The sequence below is a fragment of the Trichosurus vulpecula genome, chromosome 6 (genome assembly GCF_011100635.1).
Source record: "Trichosurus vulpecula isolate mTriVul1 chromosome 6, mTriVul1.pri, whole genome shotgun sequence".
Taxonomy (NCBI): Eukaryota; Metazoa; Chordata; class Mammalia; order Diprotodontia; family Phalangeridae; genus Trichosurus; species Trichosurus vulpecula.
This window is the reverse complement of record NC_050578.1, coordinates 51458295-51481874: the sequence shown is the minus strand read 5'-3', so window position 1 is coordinate 51481874 and position 23580 is coordinate 51458295. Positions and strand designations below refer to the sequence as shown.

Below are 23580 nucleotides of genomic sequence, written 5' to 3'. Positions count from 1 at the left end.
GGAAAAAAAAAAAAAACAAAACAGAAGCGCAGTCCATAAAGTTTCTAATTCTCTGCAGTTGATAGGGACTTAAAGATTTTGAGCTAGGATATGTGCAAAATAAACTTTGGTTTCAAGTTTTGATTTTTGAAGAACTTTTAAAAGTCATCATTTATGACTTAGGACGCTATTTATAGGAAAACGTCCTTGTAGAAAGATCATCCTTAGTTTTAAAAAAGCAATGTTGACCACTCTGAACTTTCCTCATTTGTCATCAACAGCTGTAGTCACAGTTTTTGAAAGAGCATTTAACCTTTCACAGCTGTTCTCATCTCTGGGGTAATTCTGATAATCCTACATTCCAGAGCCCCATTAAGACCTGTTAATACACAGATGCTCCTAGTATTCTCTGCTCCGGTTCTGAGAATGCAAATGTGAAATCTGGTCATTTCTCAAGGATGGGGGCAAAGATCATTGCTGTAGTTGAGGCATTCTTAATGTGTGTGTGTGTGTGTGTGTGTGTGTGTGTGTGTGTGTGTGTGACTTAGTGGATAAAATCCTGGACCTGGGATCAGGATAACCTGGGTTCATATCCTGCCCCACATGACACTACCTGTATAACCCTACCTGTATAACTTCCTTTCTCAGTCTCAATTCCCTCATCTGTAAACCAGACATAATAATAGCACTTACCTCAAACGATTTTTGGTGAGAATCAGATGAGAAAACACACATAAAAGTACTTTCAAACCTCAGTATTAAATCAATGCTAGCTATTATTATCACGGACCCCTTTGGCAGCCTGGTAAAGTTTTTGGACCCCTTTTCAAAATAATATTTTTAAATCAATCAAATAAAACCTATAGGATTACAAAGCAAACCAATTATACTGAAATGTTTTTATAATATATAATTATTAATATAAGTTTCCCCCCATTTTAAAATGTATCCTTTATTTATTTTCAAGTTAAAAAAATTTGAGTTCTGAATTCTTTCCTTTCCACCCTTTCCCTACTCATTGTGAAGGCAAGAAATGTGATATCAGCTATACATGTGAAATCATACAAAACATTTTCATATTTGTTGCAAAAAAAAGCAAGAAAAATAAAGTGAAAAAATTATACTTCAATTTGCAGTCAGACTCCATTTGTTTTTTGGTGGATAGCATTTTTCATCAAAATTTCTTCAGAATTGTGTTGAATCATTGTATTAATCAGAGAAGCAAAGTCTTTCACAGGTGATCATCATTCCAACATCGCTCTTACTGTTTACAATGATCTCCTGGTTCTGCTCACTTTACTTTGCATCAATTCATATAAGTCTTCCCAGGTTTTTTCTGAAACTGTCCTCATCATCATTTCTAATAGTGCAATAGTATTCCATCACAATCATATGCTACAACTTGTTCAGCCATTCCTCAACTGATGGGCATCCTTTCAATTTCCAGTTCTTTGCTGTTACAAAATGAGCTGCTATAAATATTTTTGTACATACAGGAATTTTTCCTTTTTGTTTTTTTTTTCTATCTCTTTGGGATACAGACCTTGTAGTGGCATTGCTGGATCAAAGGGTATGCACAGTTATATAGCCCTTTAAGTATATTTCCAAATTGCTCTCCAGAATGGCTGGATCACTTCACAACTCCACCAACAGTGCATTAGTATCCCAATTTTCCCATATCCCTTCCAATATTCATCATTTTACTTTTCTGTCATATTAGCCAATCTGATAGGTGTGAGGTGATATCTCAGAGTTGTTTTAATTTGCATTTCTCTAAGCAATAGAAATTTACAACATTTTTTCATATAAATATAGGTAGCTTTGATTTATTCTTCTGAAAACTGCCTGTTCATATCCTTTGACCATTTGTCAATTGGGGAATGGCTCGTGCTCTTATAGATTTGATTCAGTTCTGTATATATTTGAGAAATGATGTCTTTAACAGAGAAACTTGCTATAAAATCCCATTCCCCCCAATTTTTTACTTTCCTTCTAATCTTGGCTGCATTGATATTTTTGTGCAAAACTTTTTCATATTAAAATTTAAAATGAAATTGAAATATAGTTATAAAGAAAATTCTAAAAAGTAAGTTCACAGACCCCAGATTAAAAACCCCTGAAGTGTAGACTGTCTTAGAATCTCTCTCGCAGTGTATGTTTTTAGCACTAAGTCTGAATCCCAAGGAATTGAATTTCTCTCTTAAGAATTTCCTTTCCTAGGTGCAATCCACCTCCAGAGAGAGAACTGATGAATTCTGAGTGTAAATTGAAGTATAATTTTCTCACTTTCTTTATTTTTCTTGCTTTTTTGAAATATGACTAATACGGAAATATGTTTTGCATAATTTCATATGCATAATTTATATCACATTGTTTGCCTTCTCAGTAGGTGGGGGAAGTGGGGGAAAGAGAGAGAGTATTTGGAACTCAAAATTTTAAAAGAAAAAATATTAAAGATAAGTTATATAGCATTATTTCCATAAGATTGTATCAAAAAAAGAATTTCCTTTTCTATAGTAGAATTGGAATGTATTTTCAGCTATTGCCTCCTTAAAGAGATTAAGTATATCATGGTCTTTGAAAGAGTAAAGGTTTTTGAGTTGCAAAATAAAATTATTGGACAGAAAACATGACATTTTTGGCTGGTGGTCTTTGAGAACAGAATATAGATAGAATCAGAGAATCTTAGAGTAAAGAGCAAGGGATCTCAGAGGTCATATGGTTCTATATCCTACTAGATGTAACTAATTCTTTGCAACATCCCTCACTTTTTAGTTGTTTATTTTTTTTCTATTTTGTTGAAAATCCATATTTTGCCTTGGAGCATGATACTCAGTTTTGCTGGGTAGGTGATTCTTGGTTCTAATCTTAGCTCCATTGACCTCTGGAATATCATATTCCAAGCCCTTCGGTCCCTTAATGTGGACGCTGCTAGATCCTGTGCTATCCTGATTATTTTTCCACAATACTCAAATTGTTTCTTTCTGGCTGCTTGCAGTATTTTCTCCTTGATCTGGGAGCTCTGGAATTTGGCAACAATATTCCTAGGAGTTTTCTTTTTGGGATCTTTTTGAGGAGGTGATCTGTTTCAATTTCTATTTTGCCCTGTGGCTCTAGAATATCAGGGCAGTTCTCCTTGATAATTTCTTGAAAGATGATACCTAGGCTTTTTTTTGATCATGGCTTTCAGGTAGTCCAATAATTTTTAAATTATCTCTTCTGGATCTGTTTTCCAGATCAGTGGTTTTTCCAATGAGATATTTCACATTGTCTTCCACTTTTTTCATTCCTTTGGTTCTATTTTATAATATCTTGATTTCTCATCAAGTCACTAGCTTCCACTTGCTCCAATCTCATTTTTAAGGTAATATTTTCTTCAGTGGTCTTTTGGACCTCCTTTTCCATTTGGCTAATTCTGCCTTTCAAGGCATTCTTCTCTTCATTGGCTTTTTGGAGCTCTTTTGCCATTTGAGTTAGTCTATTTTTGAAGGTGTTGTTTTCTTCAATATTTTTTTCAGTATTTTTTTGGGTCTCCTTTAGCAATTCATTGACTTGTTTTTCATGGTTTTCTCGCATCCTTCTCATTTCTCTTCCCAATTTTTCCTCTACTTCTCTAACTTGCTTTTCCAACTCCTTTTTGAGCTCTTCCATGGCCTGGGACCAGTTCATGTTTTTCTTGGAGGCTTTTGATGTAGGCTCTTTGACTTTGTTGACTTCTTCTGTCTGTATGTTTTGGTTTTCTTTGTCACCAAAGAAAGATTCCAAAGTCTGAGACTGAATCTGAGTCTGTTTTCGCTGCCTGGCCATGTTCCCAGCCAACTTACTTGACCCTTGAGTTTTTCAGCAGGGTATGGCTGCTTGTAGATTAAAGAATACTTTGTTCCAAGCTTGAGGGGATGCGCCGTTGATTTCAGAGCCAGCTCTGCCACACCAGCACTCCTCCTTCCCCAAGAACCGCCAACCTGGACCTGACGCAAATCTTAAGCAGGCTCTGCACTCCTGCTGGGATCTGCCACTTAATTCCTCCCCCCAGGTGGGCCTGGGGCCAGAAGCAACTGCAGCTGTAGTTCTGTAGCTGCACCACCCCTGCTGCCCCGGGGCAGTGGCCGCACCAAGAACTCTTTTCACTCTGTCCCAGCAGCTTTTCCCACTAACCTTCTCTGTTGTCTTTGGTGTTTGTGGGTTGAGAAGTCTGGTAACTGCCACAGCTCACTGATTCAGGGTGCTAGGGCCTGTTTCACCTGGCTCTTGGTCTGGTTCGTCCTGCCGCCACCCATGCTGGGCTCTACTCCCCTCTGAGCTCTGCTCCCCTCCACTCCATGCGCGATAGAGCTCATCCAGTGACCATCCAGGCTGTCCTGGGCTGGATCCCTGATTCCCTCTGCTATTTTGTTGGGTTCTGCAGTTCTAGAATTTGTTCAGAGCCATTTTTATAGGTTTTTGGAGGGACCTGGCGGGGAGTTCACACAAGTCCCTGCTTTCTAGCCACACTGTTTATATTTTCTTCCATAATTCTGTATAATCCAGTATCTACTAATTTTCAATGTCCACAAATGTTATAATTGATCCATGTAGATCTTGGGCCTCCTAGGAAAGGATGTAATCATACTCAACTAGGTAACCAGGAGGCATAATACATAGAGTATTATTGAGCTTGAAGTTGAGAAGACCTGAGTTTGAATCCAGTTGCAGATAATTATAAGCTGTGTGACCCTGGACAAGTCACTTAACCTTCTCTTAGCTTCAGTATTCTCATCTGAAAAGTGAATATAATAGTAGCACCTACCTCACAGGATCAAGTGAGATAATACAATGCAACACTTGATAAACCTTAAAGCACTATAAAAATTCTAGATATTGTTATTTTTATTCTATTATTATTATCATTATTCTATTATTATTATCATTATTATCATTAGTCCAGTTTCTGGGAGGTTGGTTGTCAGATCTACTTCAACTACCTGTCACTGGATGTGCCATTTTATTTTTTAGAAAGGTTATAATGTTGGCATTGCCAGGTTCTTTCCAGTCTAAAAGAAAGGAGCACAGTCTGTATTTGCTGTGTAAAATGAAATCTCTTGAAAAGCTTCCAGAAACTCAGTTTTGCATTTCCCTCCCTGTTATAGTAAGTGTGGCTGGCATTATTTCCTTTTATTGCTCTGCATCTCTCTATTAAATGCCTTTTGAATCAACTACTTAATGTGTAAGGTGGGTAATGAAACGTCCCTCCAGCAAAGTTTGGCTTTGTGCTGTATCCTCTAGTAAGAGCTGAAGGGAGTGACAGAAAAGAAGTGGATTGGGCATCTTTGAAGATTTGGCCCCATGTGATGAATTCTTCTGGCTACAGCCATTCCTGAATACTGTCTACTAAGGTATGGAGGAGTGATGATTTATGTCTGTGGAAGAAGCCTTCGGACCAATGAAATGAAAGCTCTTTTAAAATATTAAAGATGATTTTTGACAGACTTAATTTTTAAGAATTAATTGAAAAAATTGGCAGTGAATAGGTTCCTTTGTAGGGTACTTTCTAAACCCAATGACTGAAGTAATACAATAAAGCTGGGACAGGGTAACAACTCCAGATGCAAACATGGCAGAAACTACAGGAATTTCAGTGACTTTAATGGAACCTCAATAGTATTTTAACCAAAGAACCAAAATTATGAAGGTCCGATTTAGCTGTTGGAAACAGAATGCCTGTGTGAGGAGGGGAGGAGAAAGGGAACTGGTAGCCAAGAAGGACCCTCCTACATCACCACTTGTCTTTATCAAGATGGAGAAGCTGTTGATAGCAAAAGAGGAATACTGCTTAGGTATTCCTAAAATGGAAATCCCCTTTATCACAGCAGTGCTCATCAGGAATCCCACCTGTTTTTGTGTTTTTAGCAGGCTACTGAGATCCCTTTGGCAGAGGGTGAGGAGTTAGCATCTTTTATCATTACCCATCTGCTTTCCTCTTCCCAAAAGGACATCTGGCCGATATAGGATTGCCAGGACCTTCCTTCCCTTCTTAGGGTTCCTGCCCACAAGCTGTCTACCTCTCTCAAGGATGTTGTAAGCCTATGACTTCCCTGCTAGCATTCACAAGTTCTTCCAGAAACAAATCCATGAATCATGTAGCATCTTAGCCAGAGAACACATTTTTGAAATTATAGTTTACCTTTTTATTTCTTATAGTCATGACATTAATAAAGAGATTCTGAAAAATCTGATATTTCAATAAGTTGATTAGAAGCATTTAGAAATAGCTAAATGGTTTTAATTCCAAAATGGTTTTAAAATGCCATTTAAAAGAAGGAAGCTTTACTCCTTCCATTTATCTTTGTTGTCATCATTAAGTGTTAAAAAAAATTAAAAGCATATACAACAGAGATATGGTGTATATTTGGTGATTAGTTATAGGGATGATCAAATAAGGTAATATATGTAAAATACTTTTTGAACCTTAAAGTGCTATATAAATGTTAGCCATCATCGTTATAACTTGTGAAATTATATTTTCTGTAAATACCTATGAATGCTTACATACTTTTAGCAATGTAGGTCACCATTTCTCCATACCTTCATAAGGTTGTGTGAATTACTATGGCAAAAAAAAGAAAGTAAGAAAATCCTTCATCACCTTGCAGTCAACCTTATGGTGATGTGTTGTCTTTATATATATATACACACACACACACACTGCATTTTTCTATATATGCATGTATGTGTGTGTGCATGTTACATATATACAATCTATACACATATTTTTATACATTGAAATAAACAGCTAGAAGTTTTTAAACTTCCACTAAGGTGCTGCTCAGCTGCCTCATTGTGCCATGGAGGTGGTCTCGAGTTCTCAAAGGCTATGCCAGTGGCCCATAATGGATAGACCTACTGAGACGAAAAGGCCTTGAATGTGAGCCTGGGAAGTCTGTTGATCAAAGACCAATCAATAATTAATCGGTCAACAAATATTTACTAAATGCCTACTCTGTGCCAAGCACTGTGCTAGGAGCTGGAGATACAAAGTCAAGGTGAAATAGACCCTTTCATTCAACTGAGAGAAGTAACGCATACATATTTAAGTACAACCAAATACATTGTTGTTGTTCAGTCGTGTCTGACTCTCCAAGATCCCATGGACTTTTGCCCGTGGGGTTTTCTTGACAAAGATACCGGAGTTGTTTGCCCTTTCCTTCTCCAGCTCATTTTACAGATGAGGAAACTGAAGCCAATAGGGGTTAAGTGACTCTCACAGGGTCACACAGCTAGTAAGTATCTGAGGTGATTTTTGAACTCAGATCTTTCTGATTCCAAGCCCAGTGCTCTATCCACTGCCCATCCAAATATATACAAGGTAATGAATTATGTGGGAAGAAATGCTAAGGGTTGCAGGGATCAGGAAAGGCCTCATGCTGGATGTAACATTTAGTTTGAGTTTTGAAGGGAGCAAGGCATTCTAAGAGGAGGAAATAAAGAAGGAGCCCAGTCTAAGGCATTGGCGATAACCAGTACAAAAACCTGGATGGAGCACCATTTGTGAGGAAAAGGAAATAGCTCAGTTTGTCTAGACCAAAGAGTGCAGTGACAGAGAGAAATATAAACAAGATTGGAAAGGGAGGTTGAATCCAGGTTGTAAAAGACAGAGGAGCCACTGGAGTTTATTGAGCAGGGAAGTAATATTGTCTGGCCTTTGTTTTTTAGGAATATTCCTTTGGCAACCATGCAGAAGATGGAGAGGAGAAGGGGGAGACGAGTCAGGGAGGCCAGAGGGCTATTTATTGCATTAGTCCAAGCAGGAGGTGATAAGGACTTGAACTCAGGTAGGGGCAGAGTGAATAGAGGGAAGGGGCCCAGCCTGACTAAGTTCAGAGAGGCATGCGATGAGAAGATGAGCTACATCGAACTCTAAACAGAGGGAAGGGATGGACTCAAGGTACGGATCAAGGCATATTGGGGAGGTTGGGGGGGAAGGGATTTGGCTAATGTGGAAATTTGTTTTACTTACCAGTTTTGTTTTCCTTGCTTTCTCAGTGTGTGGGAGAGGTGGAGGTAGGAGGGAAAGAATTCAGAACTGAAAATAAAATAAAATTGAATTTTTAAAAATGAGAACAGAAGGTAGTGAATTATTTTAATTGAAGAAATTCACACAGCCCATCTACCAAGACATGAAGGGATTATAACACAACACGTGTGAAGGAAATATCTGCGTGGATAAAATCATGGTTGTTTTGAAGTATTAAGTAAATATATAGAAGAGAAATAATGGATAGTAACCAGAATATAGCTTCCAGATCAATACATTCTAATTGAGATTCTTCAGAAATAACCTTAATGTAGGTACATGGAATTATATTAATAAGTCTCATAGAATTTCTTTTAAAATCCTCTTAATTAACAAGGATGTTTTAAAAAATTACTAGCTACACTCTTTATATAAGTGTATATTTTAACATATAATAATAACTAATAGGGGGAGGGGATAGATCTGTGATTTCATTCATTAAAGGAAACCCCCAGAGGAGGAAACTTCCTCTGTTAACACAGGTTGGCACCTTCTTCCCAGCTTAGTGGTTTAGATAATTACATAGAGCACAGAGAAGTTAACTGATGTGCCCAGGGTCACATAGCCATTGCATATCAGAGGAGAGATGTGAACTTATGTCTTTCTGGTTCTAAGTTCCTTCTCTATCTATTTTGGCATTTTCACAATCATAACAGTTACTAATAAAGTTTTTCAATTACATTTTTATATGTATTCATTTTCTCCCCTCCTATCTGCCCCTCCTAAATGAGCAATTGAAAAAACCCAACAATCTTGTAACAAATATGTAGAGCCCAGCAAAACAGATGCCCACATGTGCCATATTCAGTCATTTATGTCTTATTCTGCTTTTTAAATTCATCATCTCTGTGATGGATGGTAGGAAGTTGCACGCTTCATTTCTGGTCCTTTGGGATCATGACTTATCATCACATTTCTCAGAATTCTAAAGTCTTTCTAAGCTGTTTTTTCTTTATAATGTCATTATATAAATTGTTCTCCGAGTTCTGTTCACTTCCCTCTTTATCGGTTCATTGAAGTCTTCAGTTTCCTCTGAAACTGTCCATTTCATTGTGTCTTAATGGCATAGAAACATTCCTTTACATTCACATCCTACAATAACCCAATTAATAATAAAATAAAGGGGTCCCCAATGGACACCCCTTTAATTTCCAGTCCTTTATCACTGCAAAAAGAGCAGCTATAAATATTTTTGTACTTGTTAGGTCCTTTGCCCCTTTCTTCGGTTTGTTTTTTTTTTTTGGTATTTAGGCCTAATAGTAGTATTGCTAGGCCAAAGGGTATGTATACCTTAATAATTTAGGGGCCACAGTTTCACACTACTTTCCAGAATGGCTGGACAAATTAACACCTCCACTAATATTAGATTTGTTTACCTGCTTTCCTAAAGTCCCTCCAGCTTCAGAGTTGCTTTAATTTGCATCTCTATAATTATTAATGATTTGGAGCATTTTTTTCATATTGTTGGTGATAGCTTGGATTTCTTCCTTTGAAAACTGCCTGTTTATATCCTTTGACTATTGATTGGAATGACTCTTGTACTTCTTAAAGTGGCTCTCCTAGTTATAAATTTGATGCCATTCCTTGTACATCTTGGATATGAGACCACTATCAGAGAAACTAGCTGCAAAGATTTTTTCTCCAATTTACTGTCTCACTTCTAATTTTAATGGCATTGGTTTTGTTTGTGTAAAAAGTTATCTTCTCTGATCCTCCCTACCCCTTTTTAGTCATGAATTCTTCCCCTATCGTAGATCAAAAATGTAATTTCTTCCTTGTTCCTCTAAATTGCTTTTGATGTCAACTTTTTAGGTCTAAGTTATGAATCCATTTGGAGCTTATTTTGGTGTCTAGTATTAGATGCTGGTCATAATTTTTCCTAGACCATTTTCCAGTTTTCATAGCAATTTTTTTTTTGGTCACATACTGAGTCCTTACCCCAGTAACTGGGGTTGTTAGGTTTATGTAATTCTATACTGCTGTGTCTCTTGCTTCTGCATAATTGGGCACCTAATCTGTTCCATTCATTGATAGCTCTATATTTTAACCAATATGCCATTAAAGTATTTTTAAAATGAACAGAAAAGACTATGTAATAATATAGATGTGTGCCGTGTAGATGTGAAGTTAATTTTCAAATATTGACAATCATATACATACATATATGTATACATATTTTATATATCATTTAATATATTGAAATGCAGTCACTGAAAATCAACAGTCCTAAACATTTACCTTGGCTACATAAAGTACTATTCAGTCAAATGAAAGGTCTTTGTTGTCGGTAACAATGGAGTAAAGAATTTATCAGTATTTTAGCTAGTCTGTAATCTAATCAATGTTCATTTTCATTTCATGGTACAGTTTACATCCCATCAATCCCAATACTTTTCAACCCAATCCTTGCCTATTTCCTCCCATAAATCCTCTATAGGGGACATACCCAATGTCCTAGGAGCCTGACTCCCAGCAGAAATGTCTCTCAACATTGTGTGGACACCATTGCAATGTGCAAATTGTCTTCCTCTTACAGCAAACTACATAAATAGCCCTTCCTCTTCCTGAGTCGCACATCTCTTTGCTGATACTTTTTGCACATAGTTCTTCCCTGGTAAAATGCTATGGCCTATTTTTGCCCACCACACATCTTTCCATTGCCCCTTAGGTCACCTGCAATTTTCTTGCTTTGAAGATTGCAATATCTGATGGCTCACAGCTACATAGCCTTGCCCAAGTAATACTGGTGTTAAAAAGATGGGCTTTTATTTCTGGGAGCAGCTTGGAGCCATTGAAAGGGTTGTGTGGTATTCCACTTGCAGCCTTGCTCTCATTTCCTCTTATTGAATTCTGGGACCATTGGTCATCTATGATATATGATCGTCTATGACAGATTCCTATCCAATATATCACAAAATCTCAATGTTGGAAGAGACCTCAGAGGCCAATTAATCCAAATTTATGCATGAATGCGTCATTACAACAAGCTGAGCAAAAAAGTCATTCGGGGATTAGGAACCCACTACTTACCAGATCCAATCCACCTTTAGACACTTCAAGTTGTTGAGTTTTGTCCCCCCTTATGTCAAGCCCTAAATTTTCTTCTTTATACCTTCTACTATTTCATTTACTCCCAGTTCTCCCCTCTGGGTGCAAGCAGAATAAAACTGATCTCTCAGTAATTGTCATGTCCCCCTTACCCTGCTCCTCTCCAGGGTAAACATCCCCAGTTCCTTCCATCGAGCCTCACATAAAATCAACTAAAAGGATCCTAGTTATCTACTTCTGGCTCACCTCTAGGTTATCATCATTCATCCTAAAATAGGGCACCCCAGCACTGAATGTAATAGTCCCTATGTGTTCTGACCGGGAAGAGTACAAGAGCACAACCACCTCCCTGGTCCTAGACCCCATGCTTCTTTGGATGAAGCCTAAGATCTCATTACTTTTTTTGACTGCCATATCACCGCGCTGACTGACATTGGCACAGTGTCAGAACTACTGTATAGCCAACATCTCCCCCATCTCAAATTTGTAAAGTTGATACTCTGAACCTAAGTGCAAGACTCATTAGTGAAGGTTTGGGATTTTGAATTATTGGACCAGTTCCAAATCCATTTAACTATACTGTTATCTAGGTCGCATCTCTCTATCCTATCCATAAAAATACAATGAGAGATTTTTTTTTTTTGCCAAATTCTTTGTGAAAATATAAGTAAATCATCCCTATAGCATTATACTAATCTGGTATGGTCAGCCTATCAAAAAATGAAACAAGGTCATTCTGACGTGATCCTTTCTTGAAGCCAGACTGTTTCTTTGCGATTACTGCCTCCTTTTCTGGGAGCTCACTAACAATATATATATATATATATATTTTAAAAATAATATTTTATTTTTCCCCATTTACATATTAAGACAATTTTTAGCATTCATTTTTACAAGATTTCAAGGTCCAAATTTCTCTCCCTCCCCTCCCCTCTTTATAAAATGGTAGGCAATTTGATATAGATTATATATGTGCTATCATGTAAAACGTATTTCCATGTTAGTCATAGTTGTGAAAGAAGAAACAGATCAGAAGAAAAAAAGCCTGAAAAAGAATGAAGTAATTAAAAAAAATATGCTTCAATCTGCATTCAGAGTCCATCAGTTCTTTATCTGGATGTGGATAGTGTTTCCCTTCATGAGTCCTTTGTATTTGTCTTAGATCATCATGGGAAGCTGAGAAGAGCTAAGTCATTCATCGTTGATCATCACACAATGTTGCTGATACTGTGTACAATGTTTCCCTGCTTCGGCTCATTTCACTTTGCATCGTTTTGTACAAGTCTTTCCAGGTTTTTCTGAAATCTGCCTGTTCATCCTTTCTTATTGCACAATGGAGGGCCATCTCCAATCATCCTGATCTATATCTTGTCACCGGACCCAAATGGCTCCAGAGGAGAAAGTGAGGCTGGTGATTCTGCATAGCTCTTCCTCACTTAAATCCAATTCATTTGCAAGTCAGACCATCACTTTCTTGATGTCATGGTCCTCTTTGAGAACAAAGGACAAACAACAACAACCATTGTACAATAGTATTCCACTACGTTCATACTTGTTCAGCCATTCCCCAAGTGATGGGCATTCCCTCAACTTCCAGTATTTTGCTACCATTAAAAGGGCTGCTATAAATATTTTTGCACATGTAGGTCCTTTCCCTTTATATGATCTCTTTGGGATACAGTCCTAGTAGTGGTATTGCTGGATCAAAGGGTTTGAAGTTTGGTTGCCCTTTGGGCATAGTTCAGATTTGCTCTTCAGAATGGTTGGATCAGTTCACAACTCCACCAACAATGCATTAGTGTCCCATTTTCCCACATCCTCTCTGACATTTATCATTTTCCTTTTTTTTGTCATATTAACCAATCTGATAGGTGTGAGGTGGTACCTCAAGAGTTGTTTAATTTGCATTTCTCTAATAAAAAGTGATTTAGGGTACTTCATATGCCTATAGATAGCTTTGATTTCATCTGAAACTGCCTAATGATCTTTTTACCATACATTCTAGAATTTTGCCAGACATCAAAGTCAGGCTCACACCCCCACTACCTAATAATGTGAAGATACCATACTCTTTCCTCTTTTTGAAAATATGGATGATTATTTGCCTTTTTCTGATCTCTTCTATGGGCAACTAGGTGGCACAGTGGATAGTGCACCAGGCTTAGAATCAGGTAGACTTGAGTTCAAATAAGGCTTCAGACACTTATTAGCTGTGTGACCCTAGGCAAATCACTCAACCCTGTTTGCCTCAGTTTCCTCATCTGTAAAATGAGCTGGAGAAGGAAATAGCTAACCACTCCAGTATCTTTGCTAAGAAAACCCCAAATAGGGTTATGTAGAGTCAGAAAATGACTGAAAAACAACTGATGTTGACTTGATGTTCTCCATGATATTCAAAGATCACTTATAGGGGAAAAACAGTCACATGTAGAAGTTCTTTAAGTACAGGAGGATATAGTTTATCTGGTCTGAACTCATCCTGTGTGTCTATTTGTACTCTTCCTACTTTCTACTTATCTTGGGCATCACTTCTCAATAGCATCCTTTGTTTTGTCCTTTCTAGTCCCAAAAGGCCTTGAATGGAAAGCTACTATATGTATTGATGATTTGACTTTACAGGTTAGCCATCAAACTGTGTATCATAGTGTAGACAATAAACCTTTGTCACATCCCATTTCCCTGTTAGAACTATGGGGTTGAATACTTCTGAGTGTTCCTGAGTCTCATTTAGGAGGGTCTGCAGTGTTCAGGGAATTGATTAAATCAGTACGTTGCTGTCTGCAAATAGGAGAGCATCTCAAGGACCTCGTCATCTACAGGCAATACATCTTCATTTAGACTTTGAATTAGACACTGTCCATGATAGTAACAAAGTCCCTTGAGCATTGGTCTGCCCGTTTTATACCTCAGTTGATGCTACTATTCAAAGGATTATCAAACAAGGTTCATCTTGTTGTGTCCATCTAAGAAGCTTACCTAATTTTAATACTTGGATGGGAAATGCAGAGCCTAAGGCTACATTTGGCTTTACTTGAATCAAATATTTTTTTTTCATAGTCAATAAACAATCACAACATTAGGTCCTAGTATTCTTTACACATTTCGGTCCATGCAGTGACTGTAAAGACGTGCTTTTCAATAGAATATCCTTTGTGAAAACCTTCCTTCCTGTTCTCTTCTTGTATTTTCATCAAAGTTGTCCTTAATGTGTGTGTAGGTCATTCTCATGAAGGTTTGTAGAAGAAAAGAGTTCCTAAGAGATGACAATCATGTCTTCATTCCTCTTTGTACCTTTGCTGTACCTGGGACTCTCTGGACTTTGTCTCCCTCCCCCCTCAATCTCTACCAATCAGGTACCTTCATCTTCCCCTTCCCCTCGACCATTTATGTGTTGTCTTCTTCCACTAGAATGTAAACTTCTGAGGGCAGTGACTATCTTTTTGTTGTATTTGTATTTGTATTCCAAGTCCTTAGCACAGTGCCAGGCTCACAGTAAATGTCTGATGACTTGATTGATTTCCCCATTCCAGTAGTAATTGAGTTCTTGATTTTTAATCATTATTTGGTATCTTCTCCTCTTTCAGATGTCTGAAGAACTGATCCATTCAATGCCAGCAAAACTGTGTTACTTCCAGCACCAATCTTCTCTGTATATACTTTCCTAGTTCCAATAGCTTTTCCCATCTTCATTTTAAAAATCCTATTTCTACTTCCTAGTGCCTCACCAGTGATCTTGAGATTAGTGCCCAACACTTTAACTGATAAAGAAAATTGTTTAATTAGTATCAATAGATCTTTTCTATGGTCCATCTTTTTGTTACCCTTCTAGTTTAATCTTTTAATGTTCTTACAATGATCTAGATTTAATTGGATCTCCACCAAGCTTCCTACAAACTCGTTTTTTTTCCAGCCCCTTTCTCCCCAACCCCCACTCTTTTATAACGTGCTTCTGCTCATAATTCTTTGCCTTCTTCCTCCATAAGGTTTTGCAAAGGAGTCTATATTCTATCCAGAGTTGCCCTTCTGGCTTCCTTGTCTCTCTACCTGGAAAGAATTCAAAGGTCTGTTGGCTAAGGCGGTTTCTGAGATTTTTTTTTTTTGCCTTTCTTGTGGTAGCATTTGCTTTGCAATTGATACAATACTTTGGAAAACAGTGATAAACTTTGTTCATATTTATTCCTTTGTGCCAGTGTGTGTGTGTGTGTGTGTGTGTGTGTGTGTAGGGAGGCAGAAGGATTGTCATTAGCTTATTTGCCCAGGTATCCCTACTAGCTGTGTGATGCTGGCAAGTCACTTAATCACTCTCTGCCTCAGTTTCCTCAACTGTAAAATGGAACTAATAATGGCACCTACCTCCCAGGGTTATTGTGAAGATCAAATGAAATACTATTTGTAAAGCACAAAGTTCTGGCACATAATGAGCACTTACTAAATGCATATTCCCTTCCCTGCCCTGATTTAAATTATTCAGGTCACACTTGTTTTAGTCAAATGTCATATTTTCTCCTCATTGTTATCCTTTTCTTTTTTCCCCCAATTTGGTATTCATTTTTATCTTGGTTCCAACAAGCCATCAGTCTGACTCCCTACGGACAATTGGTTCAGAAATATTTTCCCTATTACTTGTCCATATTTAATTCATTTTATTTCTTTATTTTGTGCAATGAATGACATCATAAAAATGAAACTGACCACATTTTTTGTTCGGTGCTTGCCGTCTCACATCTTGAAGAAAGTATTGGTGATATATAGTTATTAGCCTTCCTTGTAAACTTTGGCCTCTTTCATTTCTTAATCCTGAGCCTTATCTTCCCCTTCTCCTGTGTCCAACTTCTCATTAAAATCACAGAGTATTAAAATATATGTTGCTTTCTTTTGAAGAGTTGCATCGAGGTTATCGTAGACTTTTTCTACATCTTTTTCCTTTGCAACAAATATTTGGTCACAGGCTTCAATTGCCTTCATGGTGGTCTTGCAAATGCCCTACAATATGAGATAATGAAGCATACTACAATGCAATGCTTCTTGTTGCCTTTGGACTCATGATGAAACCAAACTGCCTATTCCTTTATTTTCCTTTCCAAGGAGAATGTGAGACATCTTTCCATTGAGCTGTGACTTCTTCATCTTCTGGTTTAATTTGTAGCAACAAATAGCAATGTAGATTTGATCTGGGTCCTTCTGTGAGATGTAGACTTCTAAACAAAGGCTGCTAAACAAAGTTAATATTGATAGATGGTACAGTTCTTAGCACCCTCTGCCTTCCCTTTCTGCCACTGTCCCTACAGGAGGAAGGGGGCTATTCAGGACTGAGAATCATCTTTAAATTTTTCTTTGATTCACAAGTTACCACGGCCAAAGAATTCATCACTAAGTAGCCAGCCTAGTAGTGAGGGATCCCCCTGTACTTGTCTTATTCAAGTAGACACCGTCTATTACTAGAACCATACCCAAAACCTTCCCTTTGCTGTAAAATTTAATAGAACTAAAAAGAGCAGAGCTACCATAGTGCCACAGAATTAGATACTGTGGTAAAGGTATGATTTTTTAAAATTAGCTTGGCTTTTAAAATGTATTGGTGGGGGAGGGAGAGGAGAGGAAGAGTAATATCTTTGTTTTCCTTATTATGTTTTATTTACAATAACATTACAATAGGTTAGTATTCCTTGAGTGCATATATACCAACTTAATGCTGAAGAAGGAAGCCCTGGAATTCTTAAAATAGCAGGATGATACCAAGTTGTCTTAAGAATTTATTATAGACGCTCCACAAAGTGAATCAAAGGTTGACTGAATTTCACAATTCAGTGCTTTATTTGGCTGAAGTATGTTTAATCGTGATAATAGATGTTTACCACCTTCTCCAAGGCCACCATTGTTTTCACTCTTAGAGTCAGTGAAGGTGATACTCTAGGTTGTTTTTTTAAATGGATTTGTTGTTGACTTCCTCCAAATATTTGAGTAAATTTTCCTTTGAAAAACTTGTCAATGTCCACAGAGGGAAGGAACAATCAGCAAATTCAGGAGTTTGCTTGTGCTTTTACTCCCCTCCCCCAGCTTTGTTTCACAGTCTTGGCTGAAGCTAATTCCCCAGGCAACATTCAAATAAACTTCCATTGACTCAACCAGGTAAAAGGCATTTCTCAAATAATTACCCCAGGAAGAAAAGCATAGAGCTAATTTAGTAAAAATCCACTCATTTGCTTAGTGTTCTCTTTCTGCTTTAACCTCTGACTCCCCTGTTGCCCTATGCAGAGACTAAAGGAAGTTTCAGGCAGAATTTTGTTGTAGGGGTGGAACTGGGTAAGGATCACTTGAAGGTTTTTTATTCCAAAAGTAACCCAGGTCATCTCTTGCCCTGTGCTCTTGGAATCGGCAGGTCAGTGAATTGAAGAATCATAGATTTAGAGTTGGAAGGGTCTTTGGAGGTCATCTGGTTCAATACTCTTTTCATAGTTGAGTCAACAAGCATATTTATTAGGGATTTATTATATGACACGAACTTTGTTCAACACTGGGGATATGAAGAAAGGCAACAGTTTACACAGTCTAAAGGGGAAAGTTTGCAAAGTACTCTATGGAGTAGGTGCTGTTATTATCCCAATTTTACAGATGAAGAAACTAAAGTCCAGAGAAGTTAAGTGACTTGCCCTAAGTCACATAGCTAGTAAGTGTCTGAGGGAGGGTTTGAACTCAGGTCTTCCTGACTCTAAGTCCAAGCACTTTTTCCACTGCACCAACTAGCTACTGTGAGTCTAGGTCTAGAGGAGTAAAACTACATGCCCAAGGTCACACAGATAGTAAGTAGCAGGGATAGTATTAGAACTCAGGTCCTCGGTCGTCAAATTCAGTGCCACACTGTAGCATGAAATTAATGAGTTTGGCCCGAAGCCTTTTTTTGTTTGTTTGGTTTTTTTTTAGTGGGATTTAAAAAAAGAAAAAAGAAAAACCAAGATTTTCTGAAAGGGGTGGAAATACCTGCTTTTTAGAGTGGGAGGGGGATCCTATTTAAGGAGGTAAAAAACATAGAAATAAGGAGTCACTTTCCTCTTTGTGCAGAAAGTTGGAATGAAGTCACTAATGGTGACTATGGAGCATGTCACTGAAAAACTGCACCCAGGGATTAGTGCTGTTCAAGATAAATAAATCTTACTCTTCAACTTTAAAAAACAAAACAAAACACCCAACCACAGCTTTTTAAAATAAAGATTTCTTCAGTTCCCCCAATGTTGGATAGCTGGTCTATTTTTAGGCTTCCGACAACTACTTAAAACACAGCTCCGAAGACAGATAGATATACATTTAGACAGCACGGGGGCCTGGGAGTCAGGAAGTTACTTGTTATTTAACATCGGCTGCTCTGCATTGGCTCCAAGCACATAACCCATGTCCTGCTAGTTATAAAAGGCAAGAATAATAATCCCCTGCACAACCCGGCCTCTGTAATTTATATGAACCAACACTTCACAAAATGTGGGGGGAAAACCCAAACTGGCTGATTTATTTTTAGCCCTGCCTAGTAAAATGCATGTTATCACAGAGAACCCTTAGCCAACCCGAAACACTAGTGCTTACAGCACCCCAAGTAGGGGGAGCTTCGATGGCAAAGGTAGCCGGAGAGCTGGGCTGGTTGTGGTGCATGAGCTTGCTGCTGCTGCTGCCTTCTCACCTTAGCTCTAGACAAATACAAGCTCTTTGTTATCTTGCATTATGGCCAGTGAAAGGGGGAAAGTAAACCATTTTCTCCTCGTTGGTGAATGGTTCTTAGCTGCCTACAAAGGGGTTTATATACCACAAGATGCATGCAGGCCACAAGGTGACTGACTTTGGTAGTTAAAGTCCATGAAAATCAGCAGTAGTTCCCTATCAAAATCCTTCATGCATCAGTGGAGAATAGACCTCAAGATGGGCCTAGGAAACTTTTTCCCCTTGGTATAACACTGCTTTAACTTCAATTGTCATTCTGTATAGTTTTTTTTACACCATACTAATTGCAATTGTAATGGAATATTCACTGAAATTCAGTGCTGGAGGTGTCCAGAAAACCTGACACTATAAAATTCACTAAATTTGTACCTGTCATGACTGAATTACATGTTAAGTAGAATGCATGTGATACATCTCTAAAAATTTTAAACTAAAAATAAACTATACAGAACCGCTTGACTGCTCGGATGTTACTAGCTAGAAAAATGTCGATGTTTGCTATTCTTTATTGAGTTGCTATAACTTTGTTTTTAAATGTGTTTAATATATTTTTAAATGAATCAGATCATTTGAAAATGGTTCTTGGATGGTGTTAAAGAAACAGTACCCTTTTATGCCTCTTCCATCTCCCTCAAATGGCTCTCCTATCTCTTCTCAAATCATCCTAAGTTTTTCCTCTTAAGCAATTAAACCATAATACTAAAAAAATGCTATTGAGACAACTGATTTCTTTCAGTTTATTGTTGAGATCATATCTGATACATTTAATTTTTTTTGCTTTTGAGAAACATATCACTGAGCTAGATAGCCTGAAGCTATGGCAAAGAAAACGGAAGTCTGGATTTTATTTTCTGATTTACTAATATCACCAGAAAGACTTAGGAAGCATATAGATTTGCTTTAAAAACTGTGGCAATTACTCTGGACTGTTTATACATTTTTATAATTCAACTAAAGGAAAAAAGATTATTTTTTCAATTACATAGGGTACTTAATTGTCTTCTTTTTAAGAAAAAAACTACTATTGAATTAACTATTACAATTTTCTCCCATAATTTGTCTCTCTTTAAAATAAAGACCCAGATTTTTCTTGCCTAAAGCTGTGAGATCTGATGTACACTACAACCACAAATACTTTTTCTTGCTTCCTCTTCTGAAGACTTGGTCAGAGTCATTGACCATCGTTAACACCTCTTTGAGAATTCTTTCTTTAATTTTCAGCAAAGGGAGTATACTAGTCTCTAAGTTGTTTTAACTGAGACTTCAGAGGAGGCACTTTTGCTTTCGACCGACAAAGCAGCCAGCCAAGGAGGTAATCGTTGAAAGAAAATTTCCAACTGTAATCGTTCATTGATCACAATACTTGATAACTTAAAATTGTATATATTTTCAATTATTTCAATTACTACCTTTAAAAAATCTAACATTTAAATTTAATCTCTCATCGTCTAATGTTCACTTTAATAAAAGGGTACTGTCTCTCTAAGAGCACAAAATAATATTCTGAAAACTAAAAATTTGGATTGGAAGCTCCACAAAAGTAAATCAGAATGCATAGAGCTTCAGTTACTGGATAATTTTTATTTTGGCTCGAAATGTTTGAATTTTGTAACAAAATGGTGACTAAGATATTGCTATTTTAAAATATGTCCTAGTTTTTATTGTTGTTTCAGAGAAGCCCTGAATGTTGAATATGTGTTAAGTCTCCGGGAATGTAGCAAATTGATAAAAACCCAAGTCCAGTCTCCTTACAGAAAACAAACAAACAAAAAGATCTGGAATTTTCTTTTTTGGACATTTGTTTTGCAGCATTCTACGTCTTAAGGCAGAGAATAGCCAGGATAAGGTGCCAACTCAAAGGTTAGAAGAACATATTTCTTGAAATAATCTTGGCAATCCTATGTCTTGAAAGGCATGCCCTCTAAATAATACATTTACAGAACTATAAATAAACCTTAACATTAGCTGTTCTTTTTGATCTCTTTGGGGAGAAATACAACCCATAGGGATATTCTTGTTCTATTCACAATTCTGCTAAGATCATTTTAACTTAGATAATTCATAAATCTTTTTCTTTTCAGTTTATTCATACTCTTTTCCTATTTAACAAATCTAATAACCACTCTACCCCATCTCCAGGAAACTTTATATTCCTTAATACATAAAGAAACAGTCATAATGAATAATTCTCCAAGTATATGGTTACTAACAAGTTTGTTATTAACATAAGAGATTTCTACCTCAAATTAATTAACTCTCCACGTTAAGGTAAGAGATATTTTATTGTCTAAATTGAATAGAGTGTTAATACTTATCAATATTCATAATCTATTGTTTTGGCTGAAGGTATCAGTGTTTAAAAGGATATTGCTTTGAAGAGAAGAATACAGTTATATATATATGTATATATATATATATATATATAACATATTCATGGTATATTAATGGGAAACTTCACCAGATGATCCATATGACATCCTAACAGTTTGTGGAATTGGTAAAGAGAGACACTTGCTACTGAGGGAAACATTCTCTCATGTTATAGAAAGTTTATTTTAAAAATTTTACATTTGGGGACTAGTGAGGTTGATCGTACTAGAGGTTTTTATTTATTAGGAAGACATAAAACTCAAGTGAATATGCCCTGTGATTACTAAATTGAATGAGATCATAGTTGAAGTTATCTATTTTATTGATAAGATTGTAATTGAGAATGCTCTTGGAATATTATCTGAAGGACTTATCAGGATATAGGCAAATGACAATCCGCTGTCATTTCTTATTTCTAAATCTCTTTTTTAGAAAAGACTTGACTGAGGTTTGGAATTTCTTAAATAATTAACTTCTAAAATAGATGTTAAAGATTGTCTTCTCTGGGCAATGTGCTGCTAAACCCAGAGGGTTTTTATCTCCTCCTCTCTGTGAGACAAATCTACTTTGTTTAAAGGGGAGCGAGGCGCTCTGATATCTGGCAGCTTGCTTTGTGTGAAGTGGTGGAAAGGAGTCAGGCAGCATGGTGCAGTTAACTCTACCACCAAGGAAGACCTGAGTATGAATCTGGACTTTTCCATTTACTGCCCATGTGGCCTTAGGCAAGTTCTTTAACCTCTCTGTTTCTCAGTTTCATCAGTAAAATTAAATGACTTCTGAGGTCCCTTCCAGTTCTAAATCTATGATCATATGATAATATCACCCTCCCCCAATAACCTCACCACATCTACCCTAATCAAATTCCTTACCTCCATTTATATATGTATTTCTGATCTGACCCCCACCTAGAACCAACTTGAAAGGGACAAGAAGAGGGAATTTGGATGAATTAAAATTAATATCCTAAGATGTTGTAAAGCTGCTCCAGTAGCTGGATGGATTTTGGTCCCCCGCCCCAAAAGGTTCACAATACCAGCCCACTGCATTCTATCCCTGTTTACTCTAATAATTCAGTATTCATGACAAGAGCTAAAAGTCCCCTAGCCCCTCACTGTGGCCTATTTATGTCCTAGCCATCATAAGGCCCATTTCATATTCCATCTCTTCCATGACACCTTTCCACATCTCTCCAGCCACATGCCAGCTCTCTTGTTTCTAAGCCTTCACAGTATTTTGTTTGTACCTCTCTCATGGTACATTTTGTACTTTGCCTTGTCCTGTATCATTTCCATATTAGTATGTAAGCTCTTGGAAGGCAGGAACTGAATTTGTTCTTCTTTGTACCCTTCAAAATGCCTAACACAAAGCTTTGCACATTATTGATGTTCGATAAATATTTATTGAATAAAAAAGGAAGGAAGGAAGGAAAGGAAGGAAGGGAAAGGAGGGAGGGAGGAAGGAAGGAAGGAAAGAGTATCCAAGATACTCTTCTATGGGAACCCCTGGATCTATATCTCCCTTTTGCCCCTTCTCATGCTGTATTCAACTTGTATGCATGCTATAAATTTCTAGTAGACTTTAAGCTCCTTAAGGGCAGTTATTTTCATTTTCCTTAATACCCAACACAATGCCTTGCATATTACTATCATTGCCTTAAATGTCTGTCCAATTGAATTAGATGAATGGAGGATGCTCATAGGACAAGTATAATGACAATGAAGACTTGCATTGGGATAGGACTTTGAGGGCTTTGCGTTAGTCACTATGAGGATGGCAGATATTATGAGCAATTCCAGAGGTATATGATAAACTCCTCAGCAATCTGATTGTATCCATTTTGCAGTCCATGGTGGTTAACTTCTGCATGCCCTAAGGAAGTTTTGCTTGCTGGTTTCTGAGAGGAAAATTTCCTTGAAAAAATAAAATTCTAAGTTACCTATGTCATTAGGAAATTATTGCTAAACCTTGTTCATGGGAAATATAAATGGAATTTATTCTTGAAATGATTTCATTTTCCTCTACCTGCTAGTCACTTTTTGTGTGGACTGCAGTTTAATCCACCAAACATTCACTAATGGATTTTTGTAAACTAGCAAAGAGAAAATTATTTATTTGAAAAAATGCAATAGCCAATTTAATTGGCTTTTTTTAGAGATATCTTCCATTAGGAACTAGTAAGTTGCTACCTCTGAAAATATCCTGTTTGGGAATTCAATGGTTCAAACACTATATATATAATATATATACACACACACATACATATATATATATCATTAAAAGATCAAAGTATTATAGAACCTTGATTAAATTTTAAGAATCACAAATATTATAGCCTAATAATTAAAATATGCTCTGCACGATTATGTTTTAGACAGTAAAATAAATTTTATGTGACAAATAGATCCACAGAGAATTATTAGCTAATT

The 23580-nt window shown here is 37.0% G+C and overlaps 1 protein-coding gene across 5 annotated transcripts in view; it reads left to right on the top strand.

The window, feature by feature from the left end:
- NPNT (nephronectin) overlaps positions 1–23580 on the top strand; it is a 113504-nt gene that overhangs the window by 10746 nt on the left and 79178 nt on the right. The window contains exon 3 of one of the 5 annotated variants that reach the window (XM_036762321.1): positions 20594–20644. The exons of the other annotated variants lie outside the window; for them this stretch is intronic. Within the exon in view, the coding sequence (XP_036618216.1) occupies positions 20594–20644 (51 nt within the window). The remainder of the gene's footprint in view (positions 1–20593; positions 20645–23580) is intronic. 5 annotated transcript variants of the gene reach the window in all.